We start from the raw sequence: 16,715 nt of genomic DNA on the forward strand, positions 1-16,715 counted from the left end.
GGAAGCGTGAAAGTCACATCCTTTTCATTGGTAAAAGAACGAAGAACGGAAGTTTCGAACAACGTAAAATGTGCCCACTGCGAGATCCCTGCAGGTGGTGGCTGCCACCATTGGATTAGCATCATGCGATAGCTTTACACGTGTCCTTTCACATGATATAAAGTGAATGGGTTCAAGCGCATGGATGCCAGAAGGACTACTGAAGACCACACCGAGGGTTTAAGGTACCTACAGCTACGGGAAACGCGGGATTTTAGTTGTGCGTTGTTCTGTCGGAAATTTTGATTCCCACGGTGACACTGACACATCTCGGTCAGGGCGAACTTGTTATACTTGAGAGCAGCAACTGTCATCACAGCGGTCTTACGGGTTTTGTACCACTCGTCGTGGTTCCGAAATAACGCTACGGAGCATAAAACTAATTAAAGAGAGCATGCACACCTTCGGAACTATCACTTATTGCGCCCAGGTTAAGAGGAGACTGCAACCACGCGACCACAAATTTGTATTCTCAGGTTTTGTAACTTTCTGTCCCCTGTGGCCGTAGTTCTGCTTTCTTAATATTAACTCGCACGACAGTCTCATAGCGTGCGTATGTGCATTGCCTCAAGCACATGTGCGGGAGAATAGTGAATATGCGCACGTGCGTATACGCACACGTCGTGCGTGCGACTCCCATGAAAGTGCGTAATAGCAAGTTCAAGTCGCCCACGAAAGTATTGTCCTGCGTCTCCAAAGGAAAAAATGAACATACGTACCATAAGTGCAAAATAAGTACATAATGCAACATCTGGGCATTAAATTACAAAGCAAAGACTACGAAGCAAAACGCGCCCGTAAACATACGAAGAGCGCCTTTGTGTGGAAAAATCGCTCCACGGAAAGGTAGCCCTACGTCTCAATCAAAAAGAGAAAAGGTACTTTACCAGCAGTGCAAAGTACCGGCATAATTCTGCCCCTGTGGAATAAATCGTGAAAAATATTCCGGCTTTTTAGAAATAATTAAGATCGAACATGCAAAATTTTCGCGTACCACTCGTGGTGGTTTTACGATACTAGGCGGACAAAGAATGCGCTTGAACCCAGTCACTTTATATCATGTGAAAGGTCATGTCTAAAGCTATCGGATGGTGCTGATCTAATGGTGGCAGCCACCACTTGCAGGGGTCTCGCAATGGCACATTTTACGTTTTTCGAAACTTTCGGTTTTCGTTCTTTTACCAATGAAAAGGATGTGCCTTTCACACTGCCTGAGGGACTGGCGGCAACCTGAAACAAAAGCTAAGATATTACCAGTGGATAAAGATCTCTACGAAGCGCATCGTTTCTTCTCACTGCTTTGTCGGTATGTTCGTCGAACTGGGGCTTCTCGTCAAGGGCGCACAGGCAACTCATGTACTCTCCCACGGTTTGAATGAGCCTGACGGAACTGAAAGACCATTGGGTAAACGTAAAGTGATGCTCCGGGGACACTACAACAAGCTCACGCAGTGCGGTCATTGATTTCTCCGTCAACGGGACACATGTAGCAAAGAAGAGGTTGAAGGTCGCGCGCTCGTGGGTGGGGCGCGCAAGGCCACAGCCTCGTGCACCCTGCCTGACAAAAGAAAATCGCTGCGCGTCTCTCAGGCAAAAATAAAAGATTGTCTCGCTTGACGTCTAAAGTAGAGACATGACGCCACCTTTTAAAAAATAATCAAGGAAATCGAAGATGGCATTTTTGAGAAAATTGAGATGCAACGTTGACAATTTTCGCCTACCACGTGTGATTCTCAAGTTAATAACACAGAAACAACTGGGCTGAGAAAAATGAATTCTATACAGCACGAAAGCTCTTTCAACGTCCTATCGAATGGCACTAAGCTCGATGTTCTCAGACGTTCCGTCGTGAAGAAAATTGGGAACAAATTTTGGCCTTTTTGAACGTTTACGCCAAGTTTGGCATTTTTTTACAGAAAATCTGTGGCTCTCAGAGTTCTGTGGGTGGCTGTCAACAGTGTCTATGGTGCAGCCTATAATCACAAAAATCCTCCAGTTCCTAGACATAAAGTCAGCGGTGCTAGATCCCGTCAAAGTCGGTGCAGAAGAAAGCGCGCCCAAGCAGCCTCCGACTTTCCCCCACTCCTACGCGGAAACTACTTCACGCACGAGCGTCGTTTGAACTGTGGCGCGATTTGCGAAACGTGGCGCGATTTGCGTCGTTTGAACTGTCCTCTAACATATATTTTTTCTGGGCGAATTAAAAAATACGACTTTCACACGTTGTTCGATGTAAAATGAAACTACCCTCCTGTCGTCCACTGGATTGCTCCAGACGCTTTAGTTCTTTCTTGTATTTTCATCCTTCCTTCATCATCTTCATATAATGTTTCGCGTGCAATGGGGTAGGGAACCGCACCACCGCGTTGAATCATTCCATCCCATCGTCGTCATTTATTTATATTGTTGTCCACAGAATACTTGACTGCAGCCATGGAATCCATCGCAGCGGTCATGTTACAGTTTCGTTGGGGTACAATGCCCTAGAAGATGCCCTAAACCTTCTAGGGCACTGTAGTTCAGGAGTCCCCGAAAGTGAACAATCGGAAGCGAACCGCTCGTGACCTCAAGCCGGCGAGGAAGATCTCCGCGCGGGAAGTATAATCCCCATGAGATAAATCGTAGAAGTGCCGTAACCTTTTAGGGCACTGTGGTTCGGGAGTCCCCCAAAAGTCAACAATCTGAATCGAACCGATCGTGACCTCGAGCCGGCCAGGAAGATCTCCTCGCGGGAAGGATGATCCCCATGAGGTAAAGCGTAGAAGTGTCCTAACCTTCTCGGGCACTGTAGTTCGAGAGTAACCGAAAGTGAACAATCGGGAGTGAACGCCTCGTGACCTCGAAGCGGACAGGAAGATCTCCGCGCGGGAAGGATAGTCCCCATGAGGTAAAGCGTAGAAGTGTCCTAACCTTCTCGGGCACTGTAGTTCGAGAGTAACCGAAAGTGAACAATCGGGAGTGAACGCCTCGTGACCTCGAAGCGGACAGGAAGATCTCCGCGCGGGAAGGATAGTCCCCATGAGGTAAAGCGTAGAAGTGTCCTAACCTTCTCGGGCACTGTAGTTCGAGAGTAACCGAAAGTGAACAATCGGGAGTGAACGCCTCGTGACCTCGAAGCGGACAGGAAGATCTCCGCGCGGGAAGGATAGTCCCCATGAGGTAAAGCGTAGAAGTGCCCTAACCTTCTCGGGTACTGTAGTTCGAGAGTCACCGAAAGTGAACAATCGGGAGTGAACGCCTCGTGACCTCGAAGCGGACAGGAAGATCTCCGCGCGGGAAGGATAGTCCCCATGAGGTAAAGCGTAGAAGTGCCCTAACCTTCTCGGGTACTGTAGTTCGAGAGTCACCGAAAGTGAACAATCGGGAGTGAACGCCTCGTGACCTCGAAGCGGACAGGAAGATCTCCGCGCGGGAAGGATAGTCCCCATGAGGTAACGCGTAGAAGTGTCCTAACCTTCTCGGGCACTGTAGTTCGAGAGTAACCGAAAGTGAACAATCGGGAGTGAACGCCTCGTGACCTCGAAGCGGACAGGAAGATCTCCGCGCGGGAAGGATAGTCCCCATGAGGTAAAGCGTAGAAGTGTCCTAACCTTCTCGGGCACTGTAGTTCGAGAGTAACCGAAAGTGAACAATCGGGAGTGAACGCCTCGTGACCTCGAAGCGGACAGGAAGATCTCCGCGCGGGAAGGATAGTCCCCATGAGGTAAAGCGTAGAAGTGCCCTAACCTTCTCGGGTACTGTAGTTCGAGAGTCACCGAAAGTGAACAATCGGGAGTGAACGCCTCGTGACCTCGAAGCGGACAGGAAGATCTCCGCGCGGGAAGGATAATCCCCATGAGGTAAAGCGTAGAAGTGCCCTAACCTTCTCGGGTGCTGTAGTGCGGGAGTCCCGAAAGAGAATAATCCGAAGCGAACCTATCGTGACCTCGAAGCGGCCAGGAAGATCTCCGAGCGGTAAGGATAATCCCCATGAGCTAAAGCGTACATGTGTCCTAACCTTCTCGTGCACTGTAGCTCGGGAGTCTCCGAAAGTGAACAATCGGAAGCGAACCGATTGTGACCTCGAAGGACCAGGAAGGTCTCTGCGCGGGAAGGATAATCCCCGTGAGGTAAAGCACATGCGCGTCGCTCCCGTCTCGCTCCCGCTCCCGTAGGAAAACTATCTATCGTACTAATCGGCAATCTCTATCGACATCTATCTTTATCGGCAATTTCGACAGTCGGCTTTCAGAAAATTACGGCTGAGGAGATTAAAATAGAAAAAGAAAATGCTTCACACCTACACATTGTACAATACACCTCACTGCAGCTTTCCCTCCAACACTGAAGAGGGGGGGGGGAGGTTGTCGAAGCAGCTTGCCGTTGTTGGCCGCACTCAAGGTGGGCGTTGCCACTACTATAGCAAAAAAAAAAAAAAAAAAAATCTGACCTAAGCTGACCCCGGGCCTCTCATGCCTTTCAAACCAATTGCATGGTCGTATGATAGTCTCTGCACTGGATTGACTGGCACTATAGTCTCACGAGTGCGTGCGATTTGATGATGAACATCAGCTTTTCCTGCTTACAGTGAATCATTCATACATTAGATGTAAACGAGGAGAAGTTGTGTAGCTACGATACGTAGCTACGAAACTAGCGTGGCTAATAGTAGCTATGCAGCTAGTGAGGACCAATCTAGTTACCCATAGTTCATAAAAAACAGATCAGCACTATAGATAGTAAGATTGTCAATTGTCGTAAAACTATAGATTGTTTTTATACGCTATCGATAGTCGACAACCGATAGTACTATCGATAGTCGACTATCTATAGTTTTCGACACTACCGATAGTTTTGCATCACTACTCTGTGGTAACGAGCATGGTTTTCGCATTATTATATTCAGAATAGACTTGTCGTTGTTGTTCGTGATAGGGGGTGGGGGTCGAAGCAGCTTGCCGTTCTTGGCCGCACTCAAGTGGGCATCGTCACGACGTTAGCCAAAAAAGAAAAAAAAAGTGGAGAAGAGAGTTGACGATTTCAAAGTGAGGAATACACAGGATGAACGATACTGATGGGACGGAGGTGCACTGTGGATGAGAGGTGTACTAGAATGGTCTTTCCATGAGGCCCGTTTCATGAAGAAAACGCACGAGGTTGCGAGTTTTTGTACGTCGTGCATAAGAACCTTCGTGGAAGAGGATGTCCGTCAGTATGCCAGGCCTGGAGCGGGGAAGGTGAGTTTCCCGCATAATATGGTATGCTGTGCATTCTGTCAGGATATGTTCTATAGTCTCCCGATGATGACAGTAACCGCAACTGGAACACTACCTGGAGCCGATCTTGAACAGTTGCGAGTTCGTGAACACAGGTCTCATGCGTAACCGATGGAGCATTGTGTGCATGACTCGGAGAAGGTCTTTTGTGGGAAGAGAGGGTCGATGATTCTGCATGATGTCCTGTATGCAGGGATGACGCACTTCAGCTAGCTGTTTGACGGCCATGTGCCTGTCAGTATCGGCCGGAACTGGTAAGAATAGGCTGCAGCTAAAGTATGCTGAGGATGCTACCTGGTCCGCTCGTTCGTTGCCTCTGATGCCGACATGGGACCGGATCCATTGAAGAGTAAGATCACCTCCGATTAGCTTATGCTGGGCACACGACCTCCTTATACAGCGGGCTAGGATGCTACCACACATGGGGTTCATCACGTTACAGAGGGCACTTCTGGAGTTCCTGACAGGAAATGCGTGTGCGGGGTACCACTGGTTGAATGAAAGTTATATTATTCAATGAACGAAGACATTTTTCTTCACCATGGTATGCACACCATGACCGATGCGGGAAAAGATCTCGCACACTCCAAGGCTGAAACAGAATGCCCTGATACTTCATGGGTCTTTCTCCGGGCGGAATATCATTGTTGAACATATTTGAGAGTAAGATAAGGCCATGCACGAAAAGCGTGCATCTATTTTTTGGTTGTGCTTCGTGGCATTCCCTAGTAGGACACGGGGGCGCAGCCAAAAATAGTCAACTGACGCAGGATTTTAGGCGCAGTATGCAACCGAAAGTAGCTAAACTTGGCTACCTATGAAAGATGAAAGTCACTGAAAAGGTTAGCCAGCTGTAGGAGTCGAACCCACATCTTCTGGATTGCCGGTCCAGGGATATACCAATTGAGCTAAGCTAACACGCCTTCTCAGCGACCTCCAGGGTGCGTCATCTGAAGGGACAAACCTGCCACTCTCTCTCACTCATCCTCCTTTCACTCTTACATTTTTTGCTTACTCATACACACATTCATAGGCTGAGGCTTCTGAGGCTGGAACAACATAGAAGTGACAAATACATTATACACAAAATCTTTCATCGTTAATTTCTTAGGCAAATTGAGGCTTGTATGTATTTGTGCCTTCTATGTTGTTCCAGCCTCAGAACAACAGTTCTTTCATGTTGGCGTCATTGGCGTCATCATTGGCGTCAGTTCTTTCATGTTGGTACATATATTTGGAGTCCTTAGTGCACAGGTCAGGTTTATTTCCCTCTCCTTGTGCTGAGATTGACTATCGCGTCAGCCAATGGCGGTGCTGCAAGTAGTGTGACGTCATGTGTGTGTGTGTGTGTGTGTGTGTGATGTGATTGGTTACGTGCATTTTACCTGCACTTGATGTGGTGACGACATCGCGCGGTGATGTCATGTGGTTTCTGTTACGCTCGCCAGAATCACCGTCAACTTCGCAAAACCTCCCCGATACAGACATCACCGTCAAAGACATACCCTTCCAGGCAGCGTGTTGTCCTTGCGTAGCACTTCCATGATAGCGACCCCTGCAGCTACGGCGCACTCGGCGATCAGATTATGCCCGCAGGCGTGGCCGATATCTGGAAGGGCATCGTACTCACACAGAATGGCTACTATGGGACCGCCCTTAGTACCTGAAGAACAATTAGAAGAGAAACCACTGTGAGGATCACTGAGACGAAATAATCCGCTACGACGATAATTATAATCTGCCCAAGCAGCACAATATACTGAAAGTCCAGTGCAATAGGGGTGGACGGTATGGGTCCTATCAATGTTCTTTAGTTTCGCGAGTCTGTTCAAGACCTTCCGCCTGCCCGCCCACGCCTGTTGCACTCGGCTTTCTGTACATTGTGCTGTCTGTGCACAATATTTACAGCGTTAGGCGCATGCGCTTGCCGCTGTAAATATCGTGCGAGCCGTCTGGCTCGCCTGGAAACAGAGAAAACATGTCAACACGACATCGATGAAGTAGTACGACGTCGTCTCTATTGGCAGCGGCGAGCCTATGTGAAAAAGAAATTACATAGCCGAAGCTTTTCTAATTCGATTACGGGAAGTGTCATTCACCGCACGCGTTGCGAAACGTACGAAATAAAACGAAGTATACGAAACTGCAAACGACACTGCGAAAAGTACGAAACGAAGTATATAGTACGCTATCGCCTTTGTGCATGCAAGGGATAGCGTCTGTGATTCTTCTCACGCGCTAGACGTAAACAGAGCTTTGCGCATTGTCCAGAACCGCCACGCTATTCCTTATGTACGCAAAAGTACGATATACTAAAACTATCTATTATCCTAAAGCCATTCAGTGTAGAGTCCGTAGATGAATAACGCAATATGTATGTTACAACAATGTTACCTCAATATTCCAGCTGCCGTCGCGCGAAAAATGAAAAAGAAAAGCTACATTGCACGTGTACAGGTAATGCTACAGGGACGTAAAGCAGCAGACAGACAGGTTATGTTAACGGCATAGTTTAACAACTTGTAAACCCAGCACAACTATATAGTTATACATTTGACAAGGAATGCCTGAAATTTTTAATTTGCGAGTAAAATTTCGTCAAAACAGAGCCGTATATTAAAAGGGAGTCTGGCCGTTGAGTGTCGAAAAGAGGCTCGACCTGTCAGTCACAGTTCCGGGCCTCTGATTACAATATTCTAATAATACAAATATTGTGTTTGATGTGTGATACCTCATGAATGCTATTGCATCATACAGTCTGTAATAAGTAACTATATCCTTTATTATGTGTATTGTGTTTCTTCCGTTTCATGTTTTTTGGTTATGATTTCCTCCCTCTCGGAGAGTGACAACATAATTCCTGCCACTATTTATTTGGCTTCAATAAATATACTTCATCTTGTACTTTTGTGTATGGCTATCCTTTGCATATCTATACTTGCATGTGAACCGCCCACCGCACGGCTGTTGTAAGAAAAACAAAATGCCTGTGAAGTTGGCCCAGGTGTGATGGTACCAGCTCCGGTGGCGCAGCGGTAACGCGTGCGCTTGGAGACTGGGAGGTCCGCGGTTCGAATCCGCGGGCCGGCTGTGCCGTCTGGGGTTTTTCCTGGGTTTCCCTCAGATGTGTAATAGGCGTATGCCGGCACAGTTCCCCTGAAGTCGGCCCATGGACGCAGCTATCCTCCCCCCGAGCGGATTCCGCTCGGTCTTCCACTTCACCCTTTCCTCCTCTCCACCATCTTTCCCTTCCCGAGAAACATGCCGCCTAATCAGGCAGGCAGACCTCTCGGGTTCCTCCCAACGACACTCCTCCTCCTCCCCCTCCTCGGTGTGATGGTAGCATCGCTTGGGTGTGTTGGCAGCGTGCATGTCTATACTTGCATGTAAACCACCCACCGCGCAGCTGTTGTAGTTTGGGAAAAAAATACGAATGAAGTTGGCCCAGTCGGAAAAAAAATGTGAATGGAAGCGGCCCAGGTGTGACGGTCCGGTCGCTTTGTTGGGTTGCCAGCGTGCATACTGCCAGTTGCATTATATATGCCAGTTGCATATAAACCGCCTACCACACGGCTGTCGTAGCGCAAAAAAAAAATTATGAAAGAAGTCGGCCCAGGCGGAAAAATTGCCAAAGAAGTCGGCCCAGGTGTGACGGCACATCGCTTGATGGGGTTGCCGGTGCGCATGTCCGTACTTGCATGGAAACCGCCTACCACACGGCTGTTGTAGCGAAAAATTGTGAATGAAGTCGACCCGAGCGGAAAAATTGCCCAAGAAGTCGGCCCAGGGTGAAAAATACAGAATGATAAGTGCACGCACAGCCCTCCGGCTCGCTCGTAGGCACTCGGGCAGCCCCTCACCCGCGCGCCATCCCACCGCGCGCTGGGAAAAAAAATTCGCGAGAGAAGTCGGCCCAGTTGAAAAAAATGCGCGATGGTAAACGAACGCACAGCCCCTCCGTCAACGTGCCGGTCACAATTCACTTCATAAGAATCTGATTAATTAAATTTGTGTCATGTTGGAATATTCAACTTAGCTATTGTGCTTGAAATTACATCTAATAGACATTGTAATTAAAGCTCCACTATTCCAATGATGGTGCTCACGTATAGGAATGTTAGATTTTTTTATAATACAACTTGTAATTTTGATTGTAATCGTATTGATTAAGAATATCTTATTTTATTAAACGTGCTACTCCATGTTAATTCTGATTCTGAAAACTTGTGTGCATGATTACCATTAATAAAAAATGTGATGTGTGATACCTCTTCAATGCTATTGCATCATACCTGTAATAAGTATATTGTTTATTACGTGTATTGTATTGTGTTTCTTCTGCTTCAGGTTTTGCGGTTATATTTCCCCTATTCACAGATTGGCATTACAGCATTGGCTTTAATAAATATATTTTGACTTGTACTTTTGTGTATGGCTATCCTTTGCACGTCTATGCTTGCATGCAAACCGCCTACTGCACACCTGTTGTAGCGGAAAAAAATTTGCGAGTGAAGACGGCCCAGGGTGGAAAATGACGAAAGAAGTCGCCACAGGCTAAAAAATGTGCGACGGTAAACACACACGCAGCCCTCCGGCCACGCTGCGCCCACCGGTAAGCCCACGGACAGCCCTCCAGCCTCGCGCCGCCCGCCGGGCGCGGGAAAAAATTCGCGAGTGAAGTCGGCCCAGGGGTCAGGGGTCCATGTCTCTGATTCTTATTGTCCATGAATCGGCCAGACCTCATAGGCTCATTGACAGTGCCCCATATTTCTAGACGTCCCTAGTCAGAATGCTGAAAAAGTGGGTGGAGCTCAAGGTATAGGCATGAACGATTAATGGCCAGACTCCTTAATATACCACTCTGCGTCAGAACACGTTCCAGCCTCAGAACAGTTATACCCCTGTCACACGGCAAACTGAACGGCATTCCCAGCCAATGATATTCGCACTGAATGGCATTCATTTCGTGTCACACGGTGAAATCAATTGGCAATACATGCGAATGATATTCGCCCAGCGAATGAGTTCGGGGAACTCATTCGCCTTTCCCTCTCGCACCGACAGCGTACCTTCGCAGTAGAGAGGTAGCAAAAACAACAACGATAAACCGTTCGAAAAAATGAAAGACGGAGGAGAAGTTGTATTCCAATATTTTATCACGAATTTGATAACTTTTGACACGAAGGAAGGAAGGCTAAACACCGTTTTTCGGAGAACGAGCCTCGTTTCCAGTCGTCACGCTGCCAAGTGCGGTGCAGATAGGCTTCTTAGTTGTCTTTGCTTGTGGTACTTAGCCAATTAAGTGTCCTTGAAAAGACAACGATTCTGTGAAATAATCTAACGTTTCGCTAGTTTCGAGCACAAGAAACAAAAATAGAACAAATGTATCTGCATAATGCTTCAGATGCTCGGCCCTGGTGTCTTAATTAACGACACTGACATCATTTGCGAATGGCATTCTGTTTCTTCGTGTAGCTCGATGTAAGACAAACGAATGTCATTCGCTGGGAATGTCATTCGGTTTGCCGTGTGATACGGGTATTACTTTCAAGCGTGTTAGGAAGTTTCGAAGTTCATTCATGTCCACATCGCTCCAGTCTTTTATCTGTGATTGTTGTCTTCGCAACCTGTGTTTGCTGTAGTGAATTTTCCGAGTAGTGCAGCGTAGTACCAAAGAAGTGGACATGTGTGCAGTGTTTGTCCGTATGGACTGGTTTGATAGAGTGAGGTTATTTCGTCGGCATGGAATGAAGAGGTGTGGTAAGTTCCGTTAACGTTAGCATTTCGCAATGAAGTAGTTGTTGTTATTGTTAGATCTCGCGGGCCGATGAGTAGCGCCCCTAGCGGATTGTGCGGATGGGCTCCTCGTAGGGGTTGACATAGTCGTTATGATATGACATATGACACAGTGACGATTATGACATAGTCGTTATAATCGAGTAGGTCATTGTCCCCGACTCGCTTGCTTCTTCTGACCACGACCTACTACTATATAGTAGGTCGCGTTCCTGACAGCTACGTAGCCGTCACGCAGTCGACTTCTTTTGGTATAGACAGTGTTATGCGCATACAATGTACTTTTATCACCGTGCTTGACGAGCAGTGCACAGTTGGTGGGGAATTCGACATAGTGTTGCCCATAATCTTCAATTTTTAAGTTTCTAAAAACTATGAGCCCAATTTGGGGGAAATTGTGACGTAAGAGTACTGAAGCCTCGGGGTATCGAATAGATAAAGTTTCTGAGATCGCAGCTCTACTGCTTTACAGTACCATTAATCGCGACACTCCCTGCGGTAAACCCGATTAAGTACGTAATTACCTTCGCGATAAAGTCGCCTCACTGTGAGTGTTGTTCATGTTTGAAACATGGACAGTGCGGCCACGCGTCCGCTTTCCGTTCGTGTCTCGTGGTTCTCTCCCTCCCGGGCCTCGGCCGGTGCGCCTCCGTTGTCATTTGATACCTGTATTTAGAGAAGCAGCGATGCCTGGCGATGTATTCTTCGCTAACAGTATGCCGCATCAATCTGGGACCTTCACCAGGCATTCCTTAGAAACTTCATCGAAAGTGTTCAAAACAGCTCAGCTCTATTTATACTAAACTTTTGTTCGCACCCCAGGGTGAGAAATTGAGAAATGAGTACAAATGAGAAATTCGAGACATCTTCGATAAAATTGCCCCGCAACATAAGTTCATTGTGGAAGTCACAGACGGAGATTAAATTCAATTTCCAGAGCTTCTCCCATCCCCAGATAATAATAGGTATTGTTAGGAGTGTGAACAAAAACAAAAAGTCAGTTTTCTTATTTATATAAAACCATTCAAAAAGTCAGCAACCCTATTAGGCGCTTTGCTTGATTGCTTTTGTTACTTCCCCTACTCATTTGTCCATGGCCAATGTAGTTGTACAATATAAGTAACGGCAAATAATACAAATGTATTATTACCTGGCTCTGCTTTCCCACAGTATTCGGCTCGGAACGCTGTTGGCAGCAGATAGTTTCTTTGCACCGAGAATCCTTCAGATTGCAGAAAGTCTGTCAGGTAGTTGTGTGCCTTTACTTCTTCTAGCGCCAATTCCGGATTTTCCCAGAGGAACCGGCTCAATTGGTGCAGCTTCTCTCGGCGACCCTCAATGGCTTCCTCCACCGTTGCACCAAAAGCAGCATCCATCTCAGCTGACTGGCGAGCGACTGGATAGAATCGAACCTGATAACGCTGTTGCGTTCTTTCTCTCAGCTAGTGACATCATACTTCAGATAAACGCGGCGTTTGCTTACACTTCACGAGATAGATAGATATGCCTCTAGCCCAGAAAACCAGAAACGTCTTAAGAACATCCATAAGGCGAATTGTCCTGGATATTGCGCACGTCTCGAAGATATCCATTTTGATCCACTGCATGTCGCTTGGACGTATTATCAACATGTAAAACCGATCCGCACCTCTTACTAAGCACGTCTAATGAACGTAACTACTGGACGTTTGTCACATCCCTTAGATGTCAGTTCTAAGCACATGGATGCCTATAGGGCATATATAAGAATTAATACTGTCTTAAATTAATTTTTATGGGTTTCCGAAAAATCCAGCTACCGAAGTACTAATATGCAGTGTTAGATCAGATGCGTACTATGGCAATTTCAGGGCAATATCATACACAGTAAACCTTTTTACACTTTTTTGGTGTAAATCCCAGTAAACCAGAGACGTCCCCTGAACATCCATGTCATATCCTGACTCGGAGGTTGGAACGTCCCAGGGAACACGCCACAAATCCCATAGACATCATCTGTACGTCCAGGGGACAAAAAAATCTTCCCCTGTTGCACATTCCACGAACATCCCACAAACGTACAGTAGACGTCCGTGGGATATTGACAGCTTTGAGATCGAGACGACGCATGGATGTTTATTAGGAGCTTGAAGTTGCTTTTATCATCTTCAAATCATATTTTGAAACATTTTGCGAGAGTTGTGTGTGTGTGTGTAGGGGGCTGGTGTCGGCACCATTAATGGACCCGTAACTATAGAGAGTGGCCACCACATAACTATTTCATTCCCTGCTGCCCCACTGTACCCGTTTCTGGTAATTCCCATAACGGACACAGAGCGCGGTGGTTTAAGTAAAGCAAACAGAAATGGAAAAGCTCACAGTCCAAAAAGCTTCAAAAGACACTAGCATTCCCTTTCCAAGAGAAAACCAATACTATATTGCTTGTCGCGAGAACTTCCGCGAATTCGAGGGTACTCCTCGCCTCTGAAACAAAATGGATGGTGAGCTGTCTAAGTATAATCCGATTATGCACGAAAACAACAGTCAAGCGACGAGTTGCGTGGTGTATTAACTCTGCAACAAGGTAACGCCTGTGTTTCTTACTGCTCTTGGTCTGAGACACTCAGTATAGGTTCATCGAAAGTCAAATTTGAGAGTGCCACAGAATTGCGCATGCAGAGATGCAGAATTCTGTGGCACTCTCAAATTTGACTTTCTCGCGCCTTCGCGACTTTGCGATCTGTGTCCGTTATGGGAATTACCAGAAACGGGTACAGTGGGGCAACAGGGAATGAAATAGTTATGTGGTGGCCACTCTCTATAGTTACGGGCCCGTTAATGGTGCCGACACCAGCCCCTACACACACACACACAACTCTCGCAAAATGTTTCAAAATATCATTTGAAGATGATAAAAGCAACTTCAAGCTCCCAATAAACATCCGTGCGCCGTCTCGATCTCAAAGCTGTCAATATCCCACGGACGTCTACTGTACGTTTGTGGGATGTTCGTGGAATGTGCAACAGGGGAAGATTTTTTTGTCCCCTGGACGTACAGATGATGTCTATGGGATTTGTGGCGTGTTCCCTGGGACGTTCCAACCTCCGAGTTAGGATATGACATGGATGTTCAGGGGACGTCTCTGGTTTGCTGGGATGGCTTGTCCCATGGCGCACACCTTTTTGGTATTGCCTTTACACTCAAATGATGAGTGTTTTCCAATACACCCTTTAGTTAAGTGTATTCCTACTAAAACACTGTTATAATGGGCGTTCAAAAACAAAAACACCATTAAAAGGGGAGTATTCTATTGAAAACACCTTTTATGATGGAATTATTTGCTTGCAAACATTCCCTCACAAATAGTGTAATGGAAGCTTCCGCGGCAGCATGCCGAGTCCAGTGGCCGAGACATACAGTTCGATGTTCTTGCTTCTATGGCAAGCAGCACTGTGAACACAGCAGACTTCAAGCCGTGGTTCCATCGTAGAACCTAAACCGGAGCGCAATGCGTCGCAGGCACGCCTTGTTAGCTTGGTAACACTGTGGGACCAACGTGAGTGCCGAGGCTTGAAGAGACCTCGGGCACCTTCAGTATGTATTGGCATCATGGTGGAACACCAACCACTCAGTAGCCTATATTGGCGTGTCGGATGGATCATATACTGAAATACAATTTGTTGGGGCACGTTCGTTACATGTGGTGGGGCGGGAAACGTTTGTGACGGTGACAGGAATGCGTTTTTGCAAGTAACACCCACGATTGTAACGAGTCAAAGATGTAAGCTAAATTTCTAACACCGCTTCCTGTCAAATACTGTGTTTTTAACTCAGGTTATCGTCTACAATGTAATTACTTGCTGAGCGGAGCTGTGAAACCGGCATAATTTTTCTCTCACGAAATAAAACACCATTTTTAACACCATAGTCCCAATTCAAGTAGGGTGTAAAAAAGGTGTATTTGACGGTAAACACCAGTTTCAACACCCCACTTTACGCCCTTAATGATCGACATTGGATAAAACGTGGTGTATGTCGATATTACACCTTTAGTAATGCTCTTCTTGAACCTATTGCGGAATAGAAAAGGGTGTTCTTATAAGAATACACCTTTTTTGAGCAAATAAAGGTGTAAAATGATTTACTGTGTAGCACGGCCGGTGTTACGAGATGCCAAATCCCGCAGAATTCGGCAGCGTCCACCTGCACCTCGTTGCTCTCGTACGAGTAACATTTGAGCTTCGATCGTCCGCCTTCAACGCCTAGACTGCAGAGCAATGCATAACTACCACCTCCCATTGTTAGACCGGGAAACCGCACGGGCATTTCTCAGCGGTTTTTAAGAGAGGTGTGGCAACTCTCTTGCTCTCGGATTTGGATAGTCATACACAACCATCCACCATAGTCAATACGCGAGCATCCCTCAGTAGTCTTACTAAATGCTTCCATATGTATTGGTAACCACAGATACAGCATGTACATATACATATATATATATATATATAAAGAGGGGGGAAAAGCCATTTAAAAAAAATAAGTAAATTATGCTAGACGTGTTTGAAACTCAAACTTACAGATTAAAATGGCTTCTATGGCTGCACGAGAAGAAACAGATACTCATTGAACGATGCGACAGCACCAGAGGACACGTGTTTCGCCGTGTTTGCGGCTCGTCGGCCCTGGGTAGCTGCGCATCGTTCGGGATTGGCAAACCAGGGGTCACTCAGCGAGCGATATCGCTCGCTGAGTGACCCCTGGTTTGCCAATCCCGAACGATGCGCAGCTACCCAGGGCCGACGAGCCGCAAACACGGCGAAACACGTGTCCTCTGGTGCTGTCGCATCGTTCAATGAGTATCTATATATATATATATATATATATATATAGATATAGATATATACAAATCGTTGGAGCACGTTCGTTACGTGTTGTGAGAGCTTAACACACTTGTAACGATGACGAAGATGCGTTTACATGATTAATACATACGTCTGCACTGAGTCAAGCTACCAAATTACATTTCTGACACCTCTTCCCACCATATATCGTGTTTGTAATTCAGGATATCGTCTATGATGTCATTACTCTGCTTTGTGGATGTGTAAATCCGATAGGCTTCCTGTGTTGGTTGAAGTGCACCGAAAACTCCTTCCACAGAGCAGGACGCTAACGACGAAAAAACAAGAAAACAACGCGTAATGGTTTTACTTGTTTCCCCGTTGTCACAAGTTATTGAATCGCTTCTAGCACTAAGCGGAAATTCTCAGGATTTCGCAGGAAATTGGCAGTTGGAACAATGTCTCATAAGTTTGTACCATCCATTATACGTACATTGCACCTGCTATATGGATGCAGAGTGTACGTCTAGAATATGGGTACAATGCACGTTCCATACACCTCCACCGATTTCAACGTACTAACAGTACGTATAATAGATGCCCATTAGACGTCCCTCTCGGTCTCAGTGACAGTAACGAGTTATCCCCCAACGCTACGAATTAACAACAGCAAAATGAAATGTATGTTTGTTTAGGTTATATGTAAACATGTGAACTCGAGCACTTCGACCCGAATACAAAACAAAAGCACGGCGCCAATCCGCCGCGTGATTCAGGAGAGGGCAGAACCCCCTCCCCCTCCCCAAA

At 46.5% G+C, this 16,715-nt stretch overlaps 1 protein-coding gene across 2 annotated transcripts in view; it reads right to left on the minus strand.

The window, feature by feature from the left end:
- LOC135388435 (xaa-Arg dipeptidase-like) overlaps positions 1-16,715 on the minus strand; it is an 89,493-nt gene that overhangs the window by 43,474 nt on the left and 29,304 nt on the right. Inside the window, exons 2-3 of one of the 2 annotated variants that reach the window (XM_064617998.1) lie at positions 12,241-12,486; positions 6,800-6,957 (exon numbers count right to left, since the gene is read on the minus strand). In XM_064617998.1, the coding sequence (XP_064474068.1) occupies positions 6,800-6,957; positions 12,241-12,466 (384 nt within the window). In that variant the 5' untranslated portion in view covers positions 12,467-12,486. Of the gene's footprint in view, positions 1-6,799; positions 6,958-12,240; positions 12,503-16,715 lie in introns of both variants that reach the window. The other variant, XM_064617999.1, reaches the window with a different exon arrangement.

This window comes from Ornithodoros turicata, chromosome 3 (assembly GCF_037126465.1).
Source record: "Ornithodoros turicata isolate Travis chromosome 3, ASM3712646v1, whole genome shotgun sequence".
Lineage (NCBI taxonomy): Eukaryota > Metazoa > Arthropoda > Arachnida > Ixodida > Argasidae > Ornithodoros > Ornithodoros turicata.